The sequence below is a fragment of the Falco naumanni genome, chromosome 10 (genome assembly GCF_017639655.2).
Source record: "Falco naumanni isolate bFalNau1 chromosome 10, bFalNau1.pat, whole genome shotgun sequence".
Lineage (NCBI taxonomy): Eukaryota > Metazoa > Chordata > Aves > Falconiformes > Falconidae > Falco > Falco naumanni.
Window position 1 is genome coordinate 8,175,864 of NC_054063.1, and position 18,461 is coordinate 8,194,324.

Sequence of the window (18,461 nt, forward strand, 5' to 3'; positions counted from 1 at the left end):
TGAGAAGGAGAGGTGAAGGGAGGTGAGCAGTAAATCAGTGCTGGCCCTGCCACTGTCCAGGGGGGCATGGGGACAGCAGAGGCGAGACACGCAGAGCTGAAGCAGCGTTAAGAGCTCCCCGCCCTCTGCAGATACACCACCTGTTTCTAGGATGCTGGGCAGTTTTACATTTAATGAGCGCATAGCTTTGCATCTCTTCCCCTTGTGCGAGCTGAGATGCTTTCGTGGAGACCCCAAATGTGTCTCACTGTGGGGGCAGCCACAAGCCCCATGCATCAATCCTGTTGCATTCATAAAAAGAGAGAAAGTCCCTGCAGCATCCCCCCAGCTAGTTCTCCCGCTGCCATGGCTTCCTGTTATTCCTGAACTCTTGATATTTTTAGGTTGTTGACTGTCTTCATGCCCACTTTGAAAGCGGCGAAGTCTCATCTCAGGGAAGTAGTAGCAGCACCACTCTGGTAATGAAATCATTAAATCAATTGCCTTTTCACCAATGCCAGCTCTAGGGAAATGTCACTGATACCTACAGTGTCATCTCCGGAGCCTGTAGCCTTCTGACAGCAACGTGGTTGTTAACAGGTGAGGAGGAGACCAGCACATGCTGAGCTAGCCCCAGTGGTGCACAGCTCGTGAAAAAGGGAAAAAAGTGAAAACCCAGCTTACGTAAAGAAGAAAACTTTCAGTTGATGGAAACCTGATATTAAGTGAGCAGGTGATAAAGCAATGCAGACCTTGATTGATGTTTGCCCCATAAAATAAACCAAGCAATGCACGGCCCTAAAACCTACGTTTATATCGAAATAAGTCATCTACTTATCTGCTTCTGAGACATACGAATCAGATTTGTTTTCACAACATGCTGAGCTTCACATTATCATCAGCAAAACAGTAACAGAAAAGCCCATAAAAAAGACCTCCCTGAAGAACTGTTAGATAACAGATGACCCTGTGGATAGCTGTGGAGAGGTGCCCAAGCAGCTCTTGTCTAATCAGCTACTCTGCTGGCAGGGGCAGTGAAAAAATGGTGGTGGATCTCAGCAGGATGCAAAACCCACATGAATAATGTTGCTGCAGGGCTACTCCTGGCAAGGTCCTCTGACTTTCCACTTGGATCAGCAGCAAGTGCTGCTGCAGAGTGGCCAGCCCAGAAAGAGTTCAACTGGATGGTCAGCTCTGTAGTGAGGAGAGCCCCAGTACAAAGCCCGTGGTGCTGCTCCTCTGCTACTGCCTCCTCACATGGCCTTGGGTGCATCACTTATAATGAAATATAGACATGACTTGGGAGCCTGACAGCCACTCTCCACCAGCTGTCCAGATCTCTGAAGTTTACAGTGAGTGTTGATGTCCTAATCACATGGGCCATCTGAATTGCAGGAGCCCAAGCGTCAAGATCCTGCACGTTCCTCCAGCGTTGGAACCCACTAAGACATTTGTTAGCATCTTCCTCTTTGCATGCTTCATCTTCGCTTTAGGCATGGCCAAAATGAAGACAAGACATTGGAAAGGACAAAGGTGTTTTGTCCCTCCGCACTTTGCTGACTACACGAGCACAAGCGATGATGCTGGGGAGCCCTTCGGCCATGGAGCAGCTGGCTCACTTTCCCTTAGGCTGCTTGGCTGGAGGCTGTGCTTGTCCTCACCTGCAAGGTCTTTGCTTGCAGCTGACAGCATTCACCAGCTGGGGCATAAATCATTCAACAAAACCTTTCGCTACCCCAGGGGCTTCTCATAAAAAGGCAGCTGTGAGCGGAGGTTATCTCCCAGGTCCTTCTGGTCCCGGCTCATGTCAGGTATTGCCCTCTTCTCTGCCCCCAGCCACCTGCCAAGAGGCAGCAGGCTCTCAGCTGCAGGGCCATGCCCAGCCTTCCTGCAAACCCATGTTGGGGAGAGGTTGCCCAAGGTGCATCGGCACATGCCTGTGCTGGAGATAAGCAGGAACAAGCACCCAGGGCTTGCTGAGCTGGTCTGCAGCACTCAGCCACCTTACCAAGTACCCCTGTGGCCATTCAAGTGCTCGTGCAGGTACAGAGATCCGATGTTACTCCCCACAGGCTATAATCCCCTGGACAGGCAAGTGCCAGTCTCCTATAGCAGCTGTACTGTCTTACAGAGCATCTTGCTCACAGGAGCCTCCTGTGAAAAGCCACCGGTGGCAGGGCTAACCCTGCTCTGCACAGAAGGAACAGATTTTTGCCCATTGATTTTTCATTTGCATGTGCTAGGTCTCTGCTCTCTAGCGTCAGGAATAGTCTGAGTAAGTCTAGAAACCCGCATGAGCAGTTATTTTTGCCTGTACATTTATCCTCCTTATTTTTTTCTCCACTTTATTGCAGGAGTCTGGTCTCTTTCCATGGTCGGAGAAAGACAGCCCAGCTCCACCAAAGGGTTTTGCTGTTGGACTTTGAGCAGATAAAAGGAAAATTTCTCACTGGTAAGAGAGATTGGCTGCTGCTGAAGCAGCCTAAAGCCTGTCTGGGCAGAGACAGCAAGCCCCTAAAATCCATATACAAAGCTTTTGGGAAGACCCCGATCTTGGGCTTCTGCTCTTCTCTCTGTGGTCGCAGAGCTATTGCACGCGTACCTTACCTGTCTTTTGCTCTGACCGCTTTCTTTTCCTAGCTTCATAAAGTTTACAAAGCCACCTTTGTATTCCCCTACTCTGGCTGGCATCGCCCCAGCGAGCTAGCCAAACATGGCAGAAACAAACTCCGCTCTCCAAAGGGTGAAACTCGAAGCAGCACAAGCAGGATCTCACACCTCCTTTGGGAGGGAGATGCATGGCCGCGAAAGGCCAGGATTTCCAATGCTCACATTTTAGCACGAGTGCCACGTGCCGTTAAGCCTGCCCGGTTAGCACGTCTCCGCTGCCGCTCTCTGTATGGCCCAAGAGCAATTCCCGACAGAAGTGTGGGAGCAGTGCGGAGCCCCACCAGAGTGGAGTGACATGAACTCCTCCACAGAGGAAGAAGTGCACTGGAGCCAAAAAAAATAATCAACATAACCAGGGTACAAGCAAATAAACAGCAATAACAATGTAACTTTATTTAGCTGTAATTTGACATTTAGCACAGTGATAAGCACAGAAAGAAAGAAGTACCAAAATACCAAACTCATAGCATATAAAATAATCAAATATGTTCATATTTAGTGAAATATTTAAATATTTCCACAACACATCAGTGGGACTGTCCTGGGCAGCCCAACCCTGTAAACTTAGATATATATATATATATAGCTGTATTATATAAAATCCTGTATGTAAAGAAAACACTGAAACTTATCACCAAAATAGAAAATAGATCAAAATACGGGTAGTTCAGATTTGCTAGTCATACCTGATACTGAAAAGGGGTTCAAACCCACTGCAGGAGATGAAGGTCCAGCCCAGATGCCGTGGCAGGCATGAGATGGCGTTACTGGGCACAGACTGGCTGAAGCTGGCAGGAGCCTGGCTCACAGGACACACTCTGGACCTGAGCTGATGGCTAAGAGGTGACAAGAGTTACTGGTCCTTGCCCAGGACTGCCAAGATATTTCCCAAGTGGAAATGCCAGAGAGAGTGTCGGTGCCTGTGGCTGATGCTCTGCGCCACGGGCTGCCTGGGTGAGCAGCACAATAAATCCCGTGGGGAGGCTGAAGCACATAAGCAGCGCTCAGATCCCGTCGGAGACCCTGGCTGAGCTGTGCTGCAGCCTGCGGCTGCCTGGGGCCAAGGGGCTTGCGCCAAGTAAGAGCTGCTGGAGCACCGTTCCCACTCCTGCGGCATCCCTCTGGCCCTTGTGGATCCAGCTGCAGCCAGACTGGCCGTTGGCAGATGCACAGCATCACGAGGATATTATTCTGAATTTTAAAGTTGCCTCTTCAGCAGATGACAGTAATTAATTCCCATTCACTTTTAAGAATCTAGAAAGCTGCTTTCGTATGAGGCCAGGCTCCCCCGAGCAATACCGTACATTTGTTCTGGTCTGCAAGTGAGCAGCATGTGAAGGAGCAACCCTGCTGCTACGGGACAGTAAACCCAGCGAAACGTTTGTCCTGGCAAAAACTCCCACCTGCCCTGACGGTGATCAAGGTTAGTGTTGTACTGAAGATCCCAGGCGATTTCTAAATAGATATAAAAAACATGGCATGTCTGGCAGCAACATTAAAGTCCAAGTGGAGTCGGTAAGTTGCGCCAGCACATAGCCCAGGTGCTGCTGGTGCTTCGGGCTGGGTGCTGGGCGGTGGGCAGGCGAGGCACTGGTCCTGGCACAGGGGAGAGCCGAGGGTGCACTGGGGCCGTTTGGTTCCCAATATACAGATAAGGGTCTCTGCTGCTCTCCAGACAACATACTTTTGTGCTTGTTTGTTGCTTTTTGGCTCCATAGGGTGATTAATTTTCCTGACTGCTCCCACTAGGAAGGTAGCTGAGACCTGCCTGGAGGACCCCTCCTCGGGGGGGGTGGGGGGTGGGGGTTAAGCCCCAGCGAGGCAGCACCATGATGGGCTGCCCCTGTGCCAGCGCCAACCCCATGGCAAGCTGGGGGCTGTGGGGGATCACCCCAGGAGCCCTCCCAACCACCCTGTGCTTCTGCCACGCCACTGCAGAGAAGCCTATAACCCATTAATAATTCTGTAATTGCTCTTTCTCATCAAGCCAGCAGTTGCATCCCTAATTACATGGCAACAATACTATGCTAACAGGATGAGCCATAATTCCTAGGTGGTATCAGCATTGTTATTTTACTCTGAGTAGCTTCCTGGTAATGGCCATTTGAATGTGGCAATATCACTTAAGTGAATATAAATGCTTAGCCCCTGGAAAAAATCATTAATAAAAATTTAATTCTGATAGCCTCAAATCACAACTAAATACAATTACTCATACGAGGCCACTATAAAAAGTATTTTTCTCATCAGAAGAAATTCATATGGTTTTCCCAACTGTTTGTTAATAAAGAGCACACTATATAGAAAAATCCAGAAAATAAGCACACGGTTGTTCTCAAAACCCATAGATAAACAGGACAATATCTCTAAATTACTGGCTACTGAATGGGATTTCATTCAGCTGCACCCAAGCTGTAGCCTAGTATAAATGTTTTCAAAGCAACGCACTGCTGTTTCATCTGGGACAGCTGCACAGGATTTCTTTGATGTCAAGCTCTTGTGTGGGGACGGCGTTTCAGCATCTCTTTATGCCTCTGAACTGCTGAAACAAGAAGGAAGAGACATTCAATAAAATAATGAATTTATTGGAAAAAAAAGGTGGTTTTCATTGAGGGGAGAGGAGGAAAGGCAGCAAAATTGGCCTTAAATGCAGTACCAAGAAATAATTCACCACTGCAGTGGTGACAGAACTGCGCTATGCCTCCCGCATCCCTGTTTCAGAGGAGACAGGGAAAATATCCCGTGGCTTTGTGCTGTGGCACCGTCTCCCCACGGTGCTGTACCAGGCGTTCCCCGGGCTCGTGCAGCAGCAGCACCCATGGCCGGCGGCTGCCCTGGGCATGCAGCGGGTGTGCATGCACTCACATCCCAACTCCTGCACTACCATGTACGGCCCTCGCGTACTCCCCAAGGGGCACAAATACAATTAGCTGAGGAAGGTCTGCCCTTTCCCTGCTCCTGCCCAGGCTCCTCCAGCTCAGTGATGCCCAGCACAGCAGGCTCCAGCTGTGCAGGGGCTGCAGGACATCCAAAATGACTGTAGCTGGTCATGACGGGCAGCTAAAGAAGGTGCCGCCCTACATCATTCGCCAGAGACACTTTCTGATGCAGTGAGCAAATGTTTTTTTAGATGTGCTCAGCGAGGAGCCCCGTGCAGTGCCTGGAAGGAGGGGGATTGCCCTGCCTGCCTGTCTGCAGAGCCAGCTGTCACAAGCTACACACATTCAGGAGGTGCTGGAGCACAGATTTCTCTTTCTATAAGGCTGAAAAAGTCCAGGACATCAGGAGCAGCTGGCAAGAGGGCAGCTGGGGCAACATGGGGAGAAGTGGCAACACCATTATCTGCAGGCAGGATCTCTTTCTCTTGCACTTAGCAAAACATTCATGTGGGTTTATTTGCCTTGCTCCGTAAATGTTTTCCAAAAAAAAGGTTTGTTTGGGAACATTCTCAAAGCAGCACTTAAGCAGCCTTCCTAGTGACCTCCAAAAAGTACATTTCCTACGGCGTTTCCCTGTGCGTGTCTTTTCTGACACTCGCTTTGCTGTACAACACTTAGCTGGGGAAAAAAGCAGCAAAAGCTGAGGAAGGCAGCTGAAAAAGACAGGGGCTCTGCTTCGAAACTCCATGAACTGATGAAAGCAATAACTGCCAGTGCCGGTGAGCTCTGGCGCCAGGGGCACTGCCGCCAGGCTTGGCAGCGGGCAGGCAGCTCACCTCCCCAGCCAACTTACTGCTCTCCCGCCGCGGCACTGCTGCTGCCCGCAAAGGGGATTTCTTCCCTGTCCGTCTTCCCCAGAATGAGATGATGCTTCTCCATGTTTATGACACACTGTAGAGAATAATAAAGCCCTTTAGGTAAGAGGGAAAACTGCAATCCACAGTGGTCCCAGCTCCCCCAGCATGGGGAAAAGCCCTGCTGGAAACCCCCTACCTTCAGGGATTTCAGCGTCTGCAGCCCGAAGGAGAAGGGTTTCTCATTGTCTTCTGAAAAAGAGGGACATTCAGATTTATACATTCACAGTGTTCTCTGCTTTTTGTCAGCGACTCCATCCTTCCTTCGTGGCTGCTCTGCTGGATAAACCCCTGTTCATACAGGGACTGAGCTGCTCAGGAGTGGGATGTGGTGAAGGGAGGGTACGGTGACCACCCCACCGGCAGAGCAGAGCACGGTGCCTCCAGCACAGCCCTGCCCAACGCTTCCTCCCTGCCTCCCTCTGAAGGCCCAATCGGGGACTTTTGCTGTAGAAAAGCAGTATTTCTATTTTAATTGTAACGTGTTTCTTTTTCAGTTCCCACCCCCCTTGGGGTAAGAGGGAGGAGAGCCCCAGCCCGCACCAGCGGAGCAAAGGAGCACCCACACACTCCCCCACAACGGAGCAGAGGAGCACCCACACAACTCCCCCCCGACGGAGCAGAGGAGCACCCACACACTCACCCACGACAAGAGCAGCGCACTCCACGGGGACCGCTCCCACCGTCAGCGTGAGGCACTCGATCTGCCCGATCGCCCTCGCCTTGCACGGAGATGAAACCGTTTCATCTTCTCCAGGGAGCGCTTTGAGATGCTCCTTTAACCTGTGCAGTAAAAACACTCCTGACGTGAAGCAGCCACGGTTCGGCTGCTCTGGCAAGGAGCAAATGACGTTTGGAGGGTGCTTACACCCGAAGTGCTCTTGGCTTGCTGGTATTATCAGTGCTGGTATTGGAAAGCTGCTTTTTTGGCGGGTTTTCTGTGATGCTCCGCGTACAGCCACCAGCCTACACCCGCATCAGACCACAGCACAACCCAGGACAGCCCCTGGCCCACACAGGGCTCCTTACTGGATTTTGCTTTTTACCTGAGGAAGCTTTTTCTTACATTTCCTCAAGGATCTGGGGAAGCTGCTGATCTAAAATGGCTTCTAACGCAGTGTGGGTCTAAGGAAGGGACACTCCACCCCAGCTCCCAGTCATGGAGCTGCCAGCGCTGTGCCCCCCTGCCTCACAGCCAGGGCTGCGCGCCCCGTCCATGCTTGTTAGGTGGTTCTGCTGCTGGGCTTCGGCAAGGGAAACGAGGGCAGATCAATCACATTCAGCCCAAGAAAAGGAAAAAAGGGCGTCAGGGATAACTCAGGTACAGTTGTTTCTTCTGTCTACACCCCATGAGCTAGTCTGACAACACTGATTAATTATTTAGCTTGAGTTTCTCTTTTAAGCTGAAGGAGAACCTAATGGAAAGGCAGTTCAAGGTGGCGATGTCTCCCTCAGATAAAAGCTATAGCGCTTTTTGGCTGCTCAAGGTACCTTTCTGCTGAGCTGCATTGCAGCAAAGCGTCTGTCTGTCTGTCCGTCTGTCCTGGGGGGGACCAGGCCCCCTCAGAAGCAGAGACCCTGGGGCTGAGGTGGGCATTGCACAGATACAAGGTCCAGAAGAGGCAGCAGAGAAAAAACCTGGGTCCCCTCTGCCACTTCCCTTTGGGATTGGCCTTAAAAAGCAGTGGGAACATCTCAAGAGGTTTAGGAGTCACAGCTGAGACTGCCCCAAGGATGGATGGACAGCATGTGGGCAGTGCATGGCTGAAAGCCGGCCGGGGAACTGCAGCGAGGTGAGGACCACTGATGCACGATGCAAGGGTACATCTTGGAGCTGGGTTTGAGAGCGGCAAGTCCCCCGCAGTGTGCTGTGACCGGCACTGCTCACCCACCAGCTGCACCTCCGCCTCCGCAGGGGGTGGTTCTGCTGCAGCAACCTGCGAGCTAACCCCACCGCTTTCGTCAGGGGTGAGGGGAAGGGCTCGAACGGCACCATGGCAAGATGCAAAGAGATTTTTAAAAAAGAAGGGATGAAGAGCCTGTGCCTTGGGCAGACACACACAGTGCTTCGAGGCGCTGAGCACCCAGAGACCTCAGCCGCAGGGCCGGTCCCCAGGGCTGCCAAGCCTCACCTGCAGGCAGCAGCACCCAAGCAAGAGCAAAACAGCCTAGCATGCCTCCTCTCCGCTGCTTTCCAGGGCTGGATTTAAACAAACCCCGTGTTTTATCATTGCCACACACGACAGACCACTTTGAAGTAAAACACCCTGGAGCAGTGCCTGTTGTCGCGCAGGACCTACCACAGTGACGGCAGAGCGAGCCAGGCATCAAAGCCCTGGTTTTAACCCGCTTGTTAATCTGCTTTTAGCTTTTGTCCCTACAAACACGAAGAGCAAAGGAGCTGCAGGACACTGCCTGCGGGGCAGCCCCAGGACAGATGATGCTGCACACGCCATGCGGCCCCTGCGCACCCCGACGCCCGCAGGTCCCACCTAGCAGGAACCAGAGCTTGCTCACTGCTGGTAAGGGACATCGGCCTTGTACCTGCAGCTGTCTGGGTTACGGCTACAGAAGTGGTCTTGCTCAAATCAAGAGGGAATCCCCATAACCAGAGAGCACAAACTGGCTCTAAGGTATTTCTGAAGTGCTTTTCCAAGGGCAGGTCTGCTGAAGCAGACCGGGGCTGAAAAAACCACACAGGGCACCCATGAGAAATGCAGAGAGCAGACGAACTGGCACAGAGCATTGCTGTGCAACTCAGACATGTTGAGCAGCCAACACAGCATCTGGCAGGATGAGACCCCTCCACACACACTGTTACTGTCCATGAGCCCAGCTGAGCAGCCCCACGGTTTGTGACAAGTTTGTAGTGAGCGCAGCCACCTTCCTGCCACTAAACACTGTTGTGCAAAATAATTACTGCCTGGACAGAAAGCAGGCACCATTCATTCAGGGCCATGCGGTAGTGCTCAGGGAGAAACTGCAATTGGGTTTTGTGTAATCACTGCAAGTTGGCGATAAAAAGCAACAATTCCGGGGGAATAAAGGGCCAAAATCTCCTTGACACCCTGTGAGCTGATGCCTGATCCTGCTCCTCGGAGATCAGCGGGAGTTTTGCTGCTGGGAGTCAGTTCTCTAACACTATGTAAATACATCTCCTTGCCCTTCAGCTGGGAGAAATCTGTTACTGGGAGTTGCACCAGGCACCAGATTTCAAGCACGTGCATGTGCACAACTGCACAGCTGCTTTACCTTCGGCACCAGCACCAGCGGGTCCCTGCCTGGCAGCGGGGACCTGCGGGACTTGGCTGGGCTGGTCCAGCCATTTCAGGAGGTGCTGAATGACAAATAGGCAGGCACTGAAAAAATACAAATGCGTCCAGCCCTCTGAAGGATTTACTCAGAGGTGACCAGGTTGGTACAGCTAGCTTTCTGTTTCGGCTCCCTGCAAGGACGTTTAAGAATAAACCAGGATTTGGCTGTAACGGGAGGCTTGGGGAGTTCCCCAGGCACAGCCCAGAGCACTCCCTGCCAGAATGGTCGCCGCTGGCGTGAAGCAAGGCCCCCAGGAGCACTGCCGGTGCTGCCAGCACCTAGAGTTCCTGCGCAATAGAAATCCAGCCGGATATTTACCCTAGCCTGTCCAGGCAGGCAGATGATATGAGGTTGTGCTGCGAGCCGGTGTCCACCACAGCCTTCAGCTCCTTCCCCGCACACTGCAAGAGCAAGCAGAGATGGGAGACAATGTGGGACAAGCACGGGGTGTCCAAGCTCTCCACGACACACACACCGGTCCCTGCTGAAATGCCAACATCTCATGCCAGCCCACCCCAGCTCCACTGCATGCTCAGTGCCCACAGGGTATTGCCTCGTCCACCCCAGGCACCTGAGTTGACTCTTGAGCTGCTTTTTTAATAAGTTGGTGCTGCTGAACAACATGGTGTTGGGTCCTGAGCCCTTCCCGGCAGCATTTGCCCCTGCAGAGAGCAGAAGGGGCAGCCCCGGCAGGAGGGGATATTGTGGAGACCAGGAAATACAAAAGAGCATGGTGGTAAGGAGGAGCAATGTGAAATTACTCTTGGGGAAAGAAAAGAGGGATGTCACTTGGGGAAAACAAACAGGCTGTAAGCACAGGGATCTGCCACGGATAATTACTCCCCAGTGTTTCAGCGTGCTGCCCCAGCCTGGCTACTCTCTCCACCCTGATGTCCCAGGGAAGACATCCATCAGACCAGTCTTCTCTGTGATACCCAGGTGGGCATCCATGCCGCAGCAGCCCTGAGCTGCAGAGGAAGAGCATCCCCACAGCTGGGAATGACGGCAATGCAACCCTAACCATGAAACATGGAGAACAAGAGCACGGTTTGAGGCAGTCAGAAATAACATTTGGGGGGGAAAAAAAAAAAACATGAGGCTGGGGAGAGACTGTTACCTGGCAGCTCACCACTATGAGCTCTTCGTCCTCCATTTTCCCTGAGCCGTCTGGTTTGGTTTGATTCAGCTTGTTTGTCTGCGCTGAGGTATCATTCTTCAGGGTCCAGCTGCCTCGGCTGCTTCGTAATTTTGATAGATTTGTCTCCATCAGGCGCTTCTGCAGGATATTATGTGGTTGCTTTAAGAAAAAACAAACACAGAAGAGCAGGGTGAAGTCAGAGGAAAGCCACGAAGTGACCTGCATCACTAGCCTGTTGTGGTGCCCACAAGCCAGCACCGCTCCATGGGAGGGATGCCCTGAAGTCTTGCTCTCCTCAATTCCCAGGCTGCATGTACTCTTCCTAGCCTACACCTGCTTGCTCTCCTCCCAGCTCTGCCTTACCTGGCTTTGACTAAAGAGAACTACTTTGTATTGGCAAGGGAACTATCCTTTCAAAATATTAACCAGAATTTGGAGGCATGCCTTTCATTTTCCAAACTCACATTCAAGATTTGATTTCATATAGGAATTAAAACAAGTCAGGCTTTTCCAAGCTGGTGTTTCAGCTGTAATCACCTTCATCTGTTGATAAGGATATGGAGAATTCTGCAGTGATATGAACAGTTAAGAGGTAACAAATTACCTTTGCAATTACACGCACCACCCAAGTATGAAAAAGGTGTACGGACTTACAGAACGAAGTAACTAGTGCCTTCATGGAGCACTAGCATTGCTGGCATAGGAAACACCCGTGCCCAGCCTCCCCCTGTGGCAATGCTTTTTGCGTGAATCAACACAGAATTTAAGAAGCTGGTTTGTTGGTCTGTGCATTGGCTTTTACAGGTGGGAGTGAACGAGGCACAACTGCAAGAAGAGAGCTACAGAGGGTGTCCACTGTCAGAGCTGGTCTGGCCTTTAGATCAGAACTTGGTCTATAATTGCCCTACATCTCTCTTCCCTCCACCTTTGCACTTAGCTGCCGAGGGTGAGAGAATGGGACCCGTCCCAGATGCCATGCTGTGGGATGGAAAGGAGAGGAGGCGAAGAGGTAAGATCATCTGAGGGAGGGAGGGAGGTATTCTCCTAGGAACCTGCAGCGTTTTGTACGGCAGCTTCTTGTTTTCTCTGTCATTTCCATTTGCTCTGCGAGAAGCACGCTCCCTCTCAAAATCTCCCTCAACCGCTTTCCCAAAAGCCTTTTTATGTTTAATGTTCATCACGGATGGATGCACATGCTCTGCTGGAGGTGAAATGACTCTGCTTGATTATCTGCTCATTTCTCTGCTCAGCTAATCTCCCCCCACTCCCATTACTGCCCTTTTCTTCTGATTTTAATTTGTCCACAGTGAGACCTTCTTACCAGTTTATTCCTGAATTTTTGCATTCGTATTAAATACGTCTGTGTCTGCTGAGACATTTAAACCAGCAAACCTCCTCATCTTGAGGGAATTTCAATGGGATCAGGATAACTTGGAAAACCTCAGGCTGTGCTACCATGCCTTGGTCAGCATGCACCGTGCACAGTGCCTCATCTAGGAAACATAATCTGTGGGGCATGTTAAATAACAGCACTCACAAAAGGCTAATGCAGCTTGGCATCAGCCTAAAATAACTGCAACCGCATCAGTGCTTCAGATCCTGCTGTAGGCGTAACACAGGCGGTTAAACCAGACCTGACTGACAAGACCGGGTAGATGCAGCTAACACCAGTGGTCGCCGGGACATGGAATCTCCTTTTTTCCCCACTTTTCACTTTTCTTACTTCAGCATACAACCCATGACTTTAAAAGAAATAAAATTTGATGATCTCTTTGGGTTGCAGAGGCTTTCGCTGCCCAGCGCACCAGAGTGTGTCCTGTGCAAAGGCAGCAATGCGCTGCACTCCCAGCCACGGCGAGAGATCGGGGCCAATGCTGTGCCATCTCCTTCACGCACAAAAGGTAACCAAGCTCAGCACTGCTCTGGTGACCACCGCCTTCCCAGTGAGACCAAACAGCAGAAAGTAGTATTAGAACTACATTAAAGGCAGGCAGACTGGCCCCACTAGTAACGGACCCTGTGCTGAAGGACAAGCGTAGCGGTTTGGAAGCGAGGGCTCCCTTACGTGAGGCAGAAGCTGTAGGTGCATGGTCAGCACGGTGGTCACCTCCAAGGCTCCTCAGCTGAGCAAAAATGCAAGCCAGGGTTTGCTGACAATGGATGGTATGTCCTTACCCTTTATGTTTGCCTGCAACTCAAGCATGCATCTGGAGGACTAATTCTTCACATCATCAAAAAAATGGGGGAACAGGGGACCAGAGAAGCAGATGGGTGAAGTCCCCAGCTGGCCAGAAGACAGCCTGTCACACAGCAGTCACCTCCTCACACCCAGCCCCGCTCGGCTGGGACCGAGAGCAATTTCTGAATAGCATCATCCAGGACAGTCTGGGTGCTCTTCTGATCTGCCTGGCCTAAACCCCATTGCCAGATACCTTTGAAAGAACATGCTGGAGAAAACAGTCACCAGCACGCTCATCATTGCTCTTTTAATTGTCATCTACCCTTTATTTCAAACTAAATTCCTTTTGCTACAAATTCTCTTATAGATCATTAACCAGTTTGTTGGGGGTTTTTTTGTTTGTTTGTTTTTTTACATACGTGGGTTTTCTCAGGCCCTGGTTTTATGAATCCTATATGGGATCTATCAGCAAAAGGCAAAAATCCAGCACTCAGAGAAGACGAGCTGCCACCACAAACGGGACTGTCTCTTGCTGATGCTTGCTCTTCTGAGAGCTGCAGCGAACCCTGCCTTCAGGGGAGCAGATATTCCTTACGTTGTGCTCCAATACAGAAATAATCTAGCAAGAGGGGACCGAAAAGGTTCCCCACAGCACTATCCTGTCTCAGGCTATTAATTAGTTTGCTTTAACTTGTATTTCCCTTGACTTGTGTGCAAGAGAGTGAGGATGTTAGTCACGGAGATAACTCAAGTGATGGATATGTACTCGCTAAACAGGTAACATGCCAGGGGACATTTGCAAATGCACATTTTGCTGGAAAACTGCAAACAGACCATGTCTGGGAGGGAGGAAGAGGAGGAAAACCTCCCTGTGACAGCAATGGGGAAGGTAGCCCTGTTCTCCCTCCAGCACAGGCTGGACACATAGCCAGGACTGGTTTTGAAGTTACCCAGATTATCTGGTACCATCTTCCTATGCATTGCACAAAACTGTTGAAAGTCTTATAAAAAATAACATACAAGTGCAAAAAGAAAAAGTTATTTCTTAGTGTCATTCAGCAGTTGTCATAAAAACAAACCAGATTTTTTTTTCATAAGGTATCTCCCTTTACATCCCTGAGACTTTGCAAAAACCTATAACCCCCTAAAAAAGTGACAGTAGAAACATAAAAGGAGCGGAGACAGCAGCTACCGTTGAACCTCTTTAGCGCTCTCTGTCAAAACCACGAACAGTTCTGTCCAGTTTTGTTCCTTTCTGAGTGACAAGCAAGCACATTACCGCATTTTGCAGTGTCCATCTCTCTGGCAGGTTTCCCACTATTTTGGCTTCTGGATCTGGGGATAACAAGACCTGTCAACAAGAGTTTCACTCGAGTGCAAATGAAAGGCAGGGGAGATGCCAGATCCTGCCCTCCCCGAACCCATCTTTGGAGGTTTGCTCTCTCTTCTGTACGTAGACAGTAGAAAAAGTTTTAAAGCACTGACGGAGCTCAACCCAAGGAATAAGCAATTTCTCTCCCTTCTTCCCACCCTTCATCCAAACTCACCACTTCTACCAGCAGCCTGCGCTCGCGTGCTGTCAGCCCCTCGCGCAGGGGGATGAGGTGGGACAAGAGATGCCCCCATGCTCCTGCACCGCTGGGTGCCCTGGCAGCAGCCCAGCCTCTGAGCAAGACAGCGCACGCAACATTAACTTGGTTTGCATTGCAACCAAGGCACCACAAACCTGAGGGAGTGCACAGGTGCACAGTGAGAAAGCGGGGAAAAGTGAACGCGCTGCCATTGCTGCAATGTTGCACCAGCGACAGGAGCGGGGGATGGGGCCACGGGGACACCCAGAGCTGTGCTGAGGACCCAGGCACCCAGGAAAGCTCCGAGGGCATTTGGGGAAGGGGAAATATTTTTTGTTTGTTTGTGACTATTTAAGATGTTGTTTCCCAGCTTGTAAAGTGATGCAGGATTGTTTCAGGCAAAACCCCTCCAAATTGCTCCTCAGGGTGAGGGCAAAGTGTCAGAGCACGAGGAGCAGCTGCCACCACCAGTGCACCCTGCCCAAGGCAGGGGGGCACGATTACGGTGTCGGGAAGCCTAAATCCCAGCTAACGACCATCTCATGCCAATTTTCTGGGCTTTGGGGAAGGGGCTAGTAGTGAGGCATCAAAACAAAACCATTTCTGTGCTATATATCCAGCCCTGCATTTGCCAAGCCCAACACATACAGTGCTATACTATGGTTTGGTCTTATACTGGGAAAACAAGGTGGAATACCTAAAGGGAGTGAGGAGCTAGAGGAGTTCAGTCCAACCCAGAATAATGCACTGAAAAATATTGAAGGCTTAACGTACATAATTGCAGGTATTTATCAAAGCTGCCCACACAGGGCATCACCAGGAGAGAGATGCTTCAGGAGCTGAACAAGGGTACACAAGCTGGGGGACGCCGGCACACCCCCCCGGTGACCTGCTGCCACCTCGCTGTGTGCGGCACCCCCTGCGCTGCAGCCAAAAGGAAGGGGATTTCTTCCCAAAATCGGAGCGGCCACTGCCAGCTGTCACCCTGACAGACAAGGTCTGTCCTCACCACCTGTCCCCATCCCTGAGGAGCTGTTACCTCCTCTCTTCTCCTGCCGAGGCTGCTGGAACCCGCCCGGGAAACCCTGCATTAATAATGCCAGGCACATCAAAAGCCCTTCCACCCACGTCACCGCAGCCCTCACGCAGCTTTAGCCACAAGAACGTGCTGCTTTGTTCGGATGCGTGTGGTCATTCACAGGGAAGGTGTGCAAACGCCCTGGGCCTCCTGATGTGCAGCTCAACCCCCTCTGGACCTGGACCTCTTGGTTTGGGGCCATGCCCAGGTAGGGTCCCACCTTTTGGAGGCTCTGGGTGTTTCTCCAGTCCCAGAGACACACAAGTTTCTGCTTCTCTGAGGGACAACCGTGACAACTGTCCTGTGACATCCAGGTGGCCGCAACACTGAGGAGACACGGTGGGTCCTCCTGAAGTGATGCTCGCTGCCATCCCAGCCGCGTGCAGTGTGAGCGTGGCAGTGCTGGCAGCGCTGACCCACAGCAACGGCTCTGAAATTCATGGCTGCTTCCCTGGGGCTGAGCATGTGTCAGCACTGTGGCTTTGGGGACTCCCCATACAGCCCCCAGAGCAGGAGGCTGTGGCCAGGGTGAGCCCTGGCAACATTTGCCCCGTCCCATCCCCCCTTGCTGTGGCATGGGGACAAGGTGGCTCTGCAGTGGGGTGGCCCATACCAGCTCGGTCCTCACCCCATCCCCGGCCAGAGACCCACTACGGCCAGGGCAGGCAGCACACCTCCTCTTTGTCCCGGGGGGATCGGGAGCTGTGGACCTCCCCAGGGCTCCAGCACGTCCCTGGAGGGATCCCCCATGCAGCCCCTCCCCGCAGGGGCTGTGGGTGCAGCAGGGGCGATGCTGCAGCTGTGGCTCAGCCGTCGCGGGCGCAGGAGCTGCGAGGAAGCCTGGATGCTGTTTCTGTGATGGGGCCATGGCACGGAGCCCCGTGCTCTGTCCCTGACCAGACCTGTCCCTCGCTGCTGTGGGAACAAGGAGCTCAGTGCTCAGTGCCCCTGGCTCCTGCTACCTGTCGCCTCTCGTCGGGGCAGAGCAGAAACCCCTGTCATCAGGGTCTCAGCCCTGCACACTGTGGGCTGCTGAGCCTTGACACGCTATTCAGACCCTGCAGGTAACAGCAATAACCCCACCATCACACTCAGAAAGGCGCTTTGTAGCTCCCCGATGGGGAGCCGCTGATCAGGGGTGACCAGGAAAGCTCCTTCTGAGCCTTTCCCTGGGCAGGAGCTTCACTCTCTATAACTGTAAAAGATTTAGGATGTCAAAATGAATCGCCTCCATGCACGCTGCAAAGAACAGCCAACTCATTCCACTTACCTCAGCCAGGCAGAGCTAAGCCGAGCCCAGCTGAGCAGGAAGGCAGTGGCAGAACAAAACTACCCCACTCACAATGAAAAGAGTCATTTTTTCTATGAACCGGGATCAAGCACTGAAAAAAACAAATATTGTATGTAACAAGGTGCAAGAATTTTGCAACATTTGGCCAAAAAAAAAGTAAAGAAGCTTTCCTCGGTAGAATATTTTTTCTAGATTTTGCTCCTCACATCAGAACTTTTGATATTACATTTTAAGTATCATTTCCCATTAGAGAAAGCTCAGACATTTGTGCACAGTAGTATTTATAAATGCTCTCCAGCCCCTGGACACGATGAATAATATTGTATGTTAGCTACAGGATCACATGGATCATTGCCTACATAAATATTTAAAACCAAGAATCACATATATTCAATTATTTTTTTTTTAAAAAATCATATATACATAAGCTTTTATCAAACTCTAATCTCAGCAGTTTTATATTTTGAAGTATTAGTGACTGCATTTCACTGAATCTTACACGATTATATGTTGTGCATATACATGCATCACAAACTTATGGGTATATATGTTTGCATTATATGAAGCCATTTTGATTTACTCTGATTCAGAAAGGATTTTTGTACTGGAAACAGCATCCCATTTTCATGTCAATGTAAAAAAGAATGAAGTCCTTTAGATCTGAGTACCAGGCATCTGAAAGCACCTACTAGCAAAAAGCAAGCCCTGGTGACAACTAGCATCATATTTCTACTCCCTCCCTTTTACATACAAAAGCCTCTTTTTTTTAATCAACTTCCACAAACAACAAACTTCTCCTAACAGAAAAATGGCATGAAGAAAACGTCCAGACACTGCCCTACCAGCTACTTAAGTCTCCTTCCAGAAATCACAATAAAGCCTTACGGTATCTTTCGAAGTCCCCAGCTTCTTCAGCCCATCCAGAGGGAGGAGATCCGCAGAGTCCTTGTGAATAAACTGAACCGCCTGCTTCATCCTCCTCTGCTGGCGGAGAGATGCTGCTTCCCTGATCTCCACTTCTTTTCTACTCGGCTCTGTCAGGATACCCGAATAAAACATCTTTCCACCCGCGTGCAGCTGGCTTCTCAAAGATGTGCCTCTCCGAGAGACAGAGCCAGGGAGATGCTCTGTCGCCTGCGCTTTATAACCGGAGCCCGGTGACGTTTGGGGACGGGCAGGTACGCCAGCCAGCGCCGCCGAGCAAAGGAGGGGTTGGGCACGTTGCAGTACGTTGCACAAACGACGGCGGGTGAGCTCAGGCTCGGTCTAAAGGAATAAATCGGTGCTGTTCCTTCTCGCTGCCCCTCCTGAAAGCAGATCAGCTGCAGGCATCCGGCAGCAATCAAAGCCCCCCAGCAGCTTCACGGGCAGAAAAGACAACACCGGAGTGCTGGCGTGGTGCTCCAACGCTCTCCTTTCTGCCCGTGAGGCTGCTGGGGGGCTTTGA

General features: G+C 51.2%; 1 protein-coding gene across 2 annotated transcripts; it reads right to left on the reverse strand.

Annotated features, from left to right (window-relative positions):
* Positions 1 to 3,030: 3,030 nt before the first annotated feature.
* NRIP3 (nuclear receptor interacting protein 3) lies at positions 3,031 to 18,174 on the reverse strand. Of its 2 annotated transcripts, none has more exons than XM_040609523.1 (7): positions 17,900 to 18,174; positions 10,875 to 11,054; positions 10,076 to 10,158; positions 7,086 to 7,225; positions 6,582 to 6,634; positions 6,382 to 6,479; positions 3,031 to 5,188 (listed from the first exon to the last, which is right to left on the reverse strand). In XM_040609523.1, exons 1-7 carry the CDS (start codon positions 18,071 to 18,073, stop codon positions 5,176 to 5,178), a joined length of 741 nt encoding a protein of 246 aa, XP_040465457.1. In that variant the 5' UTR covers positions 18,074 to 18,174; the 3' UTR covers positions 3,031 to 5,175. The 2 variants fall into 2 exon arrangements, with proteins under 2 accessions (XP_040465457.1, XP_040465456.1); XM_040609522.1 differs by having other exon boundaries at positions 3,031 to 5,191; positions 17,900 to 18,173.
* Positions 18,175 to 18,461: the final 287 nt, after the last annotated feature.

Excerpts from the sequence above, each read along its gene's own strand:
- NRIP3 (XM_040609522.1), bottom strand. The coding sequence starts at position 18,073 with ATGTTTTATTCGGGTATCCTGACAGAGCCGAGTAGAAAAGAAGTGGAG. Across the intron at positions 11,055-17,899 it reads TGGGGACTTCGAAAGATACC|CAACCACATAATATCCTGCA; the intron begins GTAAGGCTTTAT and ends TTTTTCTTAAAG. Across the intron at positions 10,159-10,874 it reads TCATAGTGGTGAGCTGCCAG|TGTGCGGGGAAGGAGCTGAA; the intron begins GTAACAGTCTCT and ends TTGCTCTTGCAG.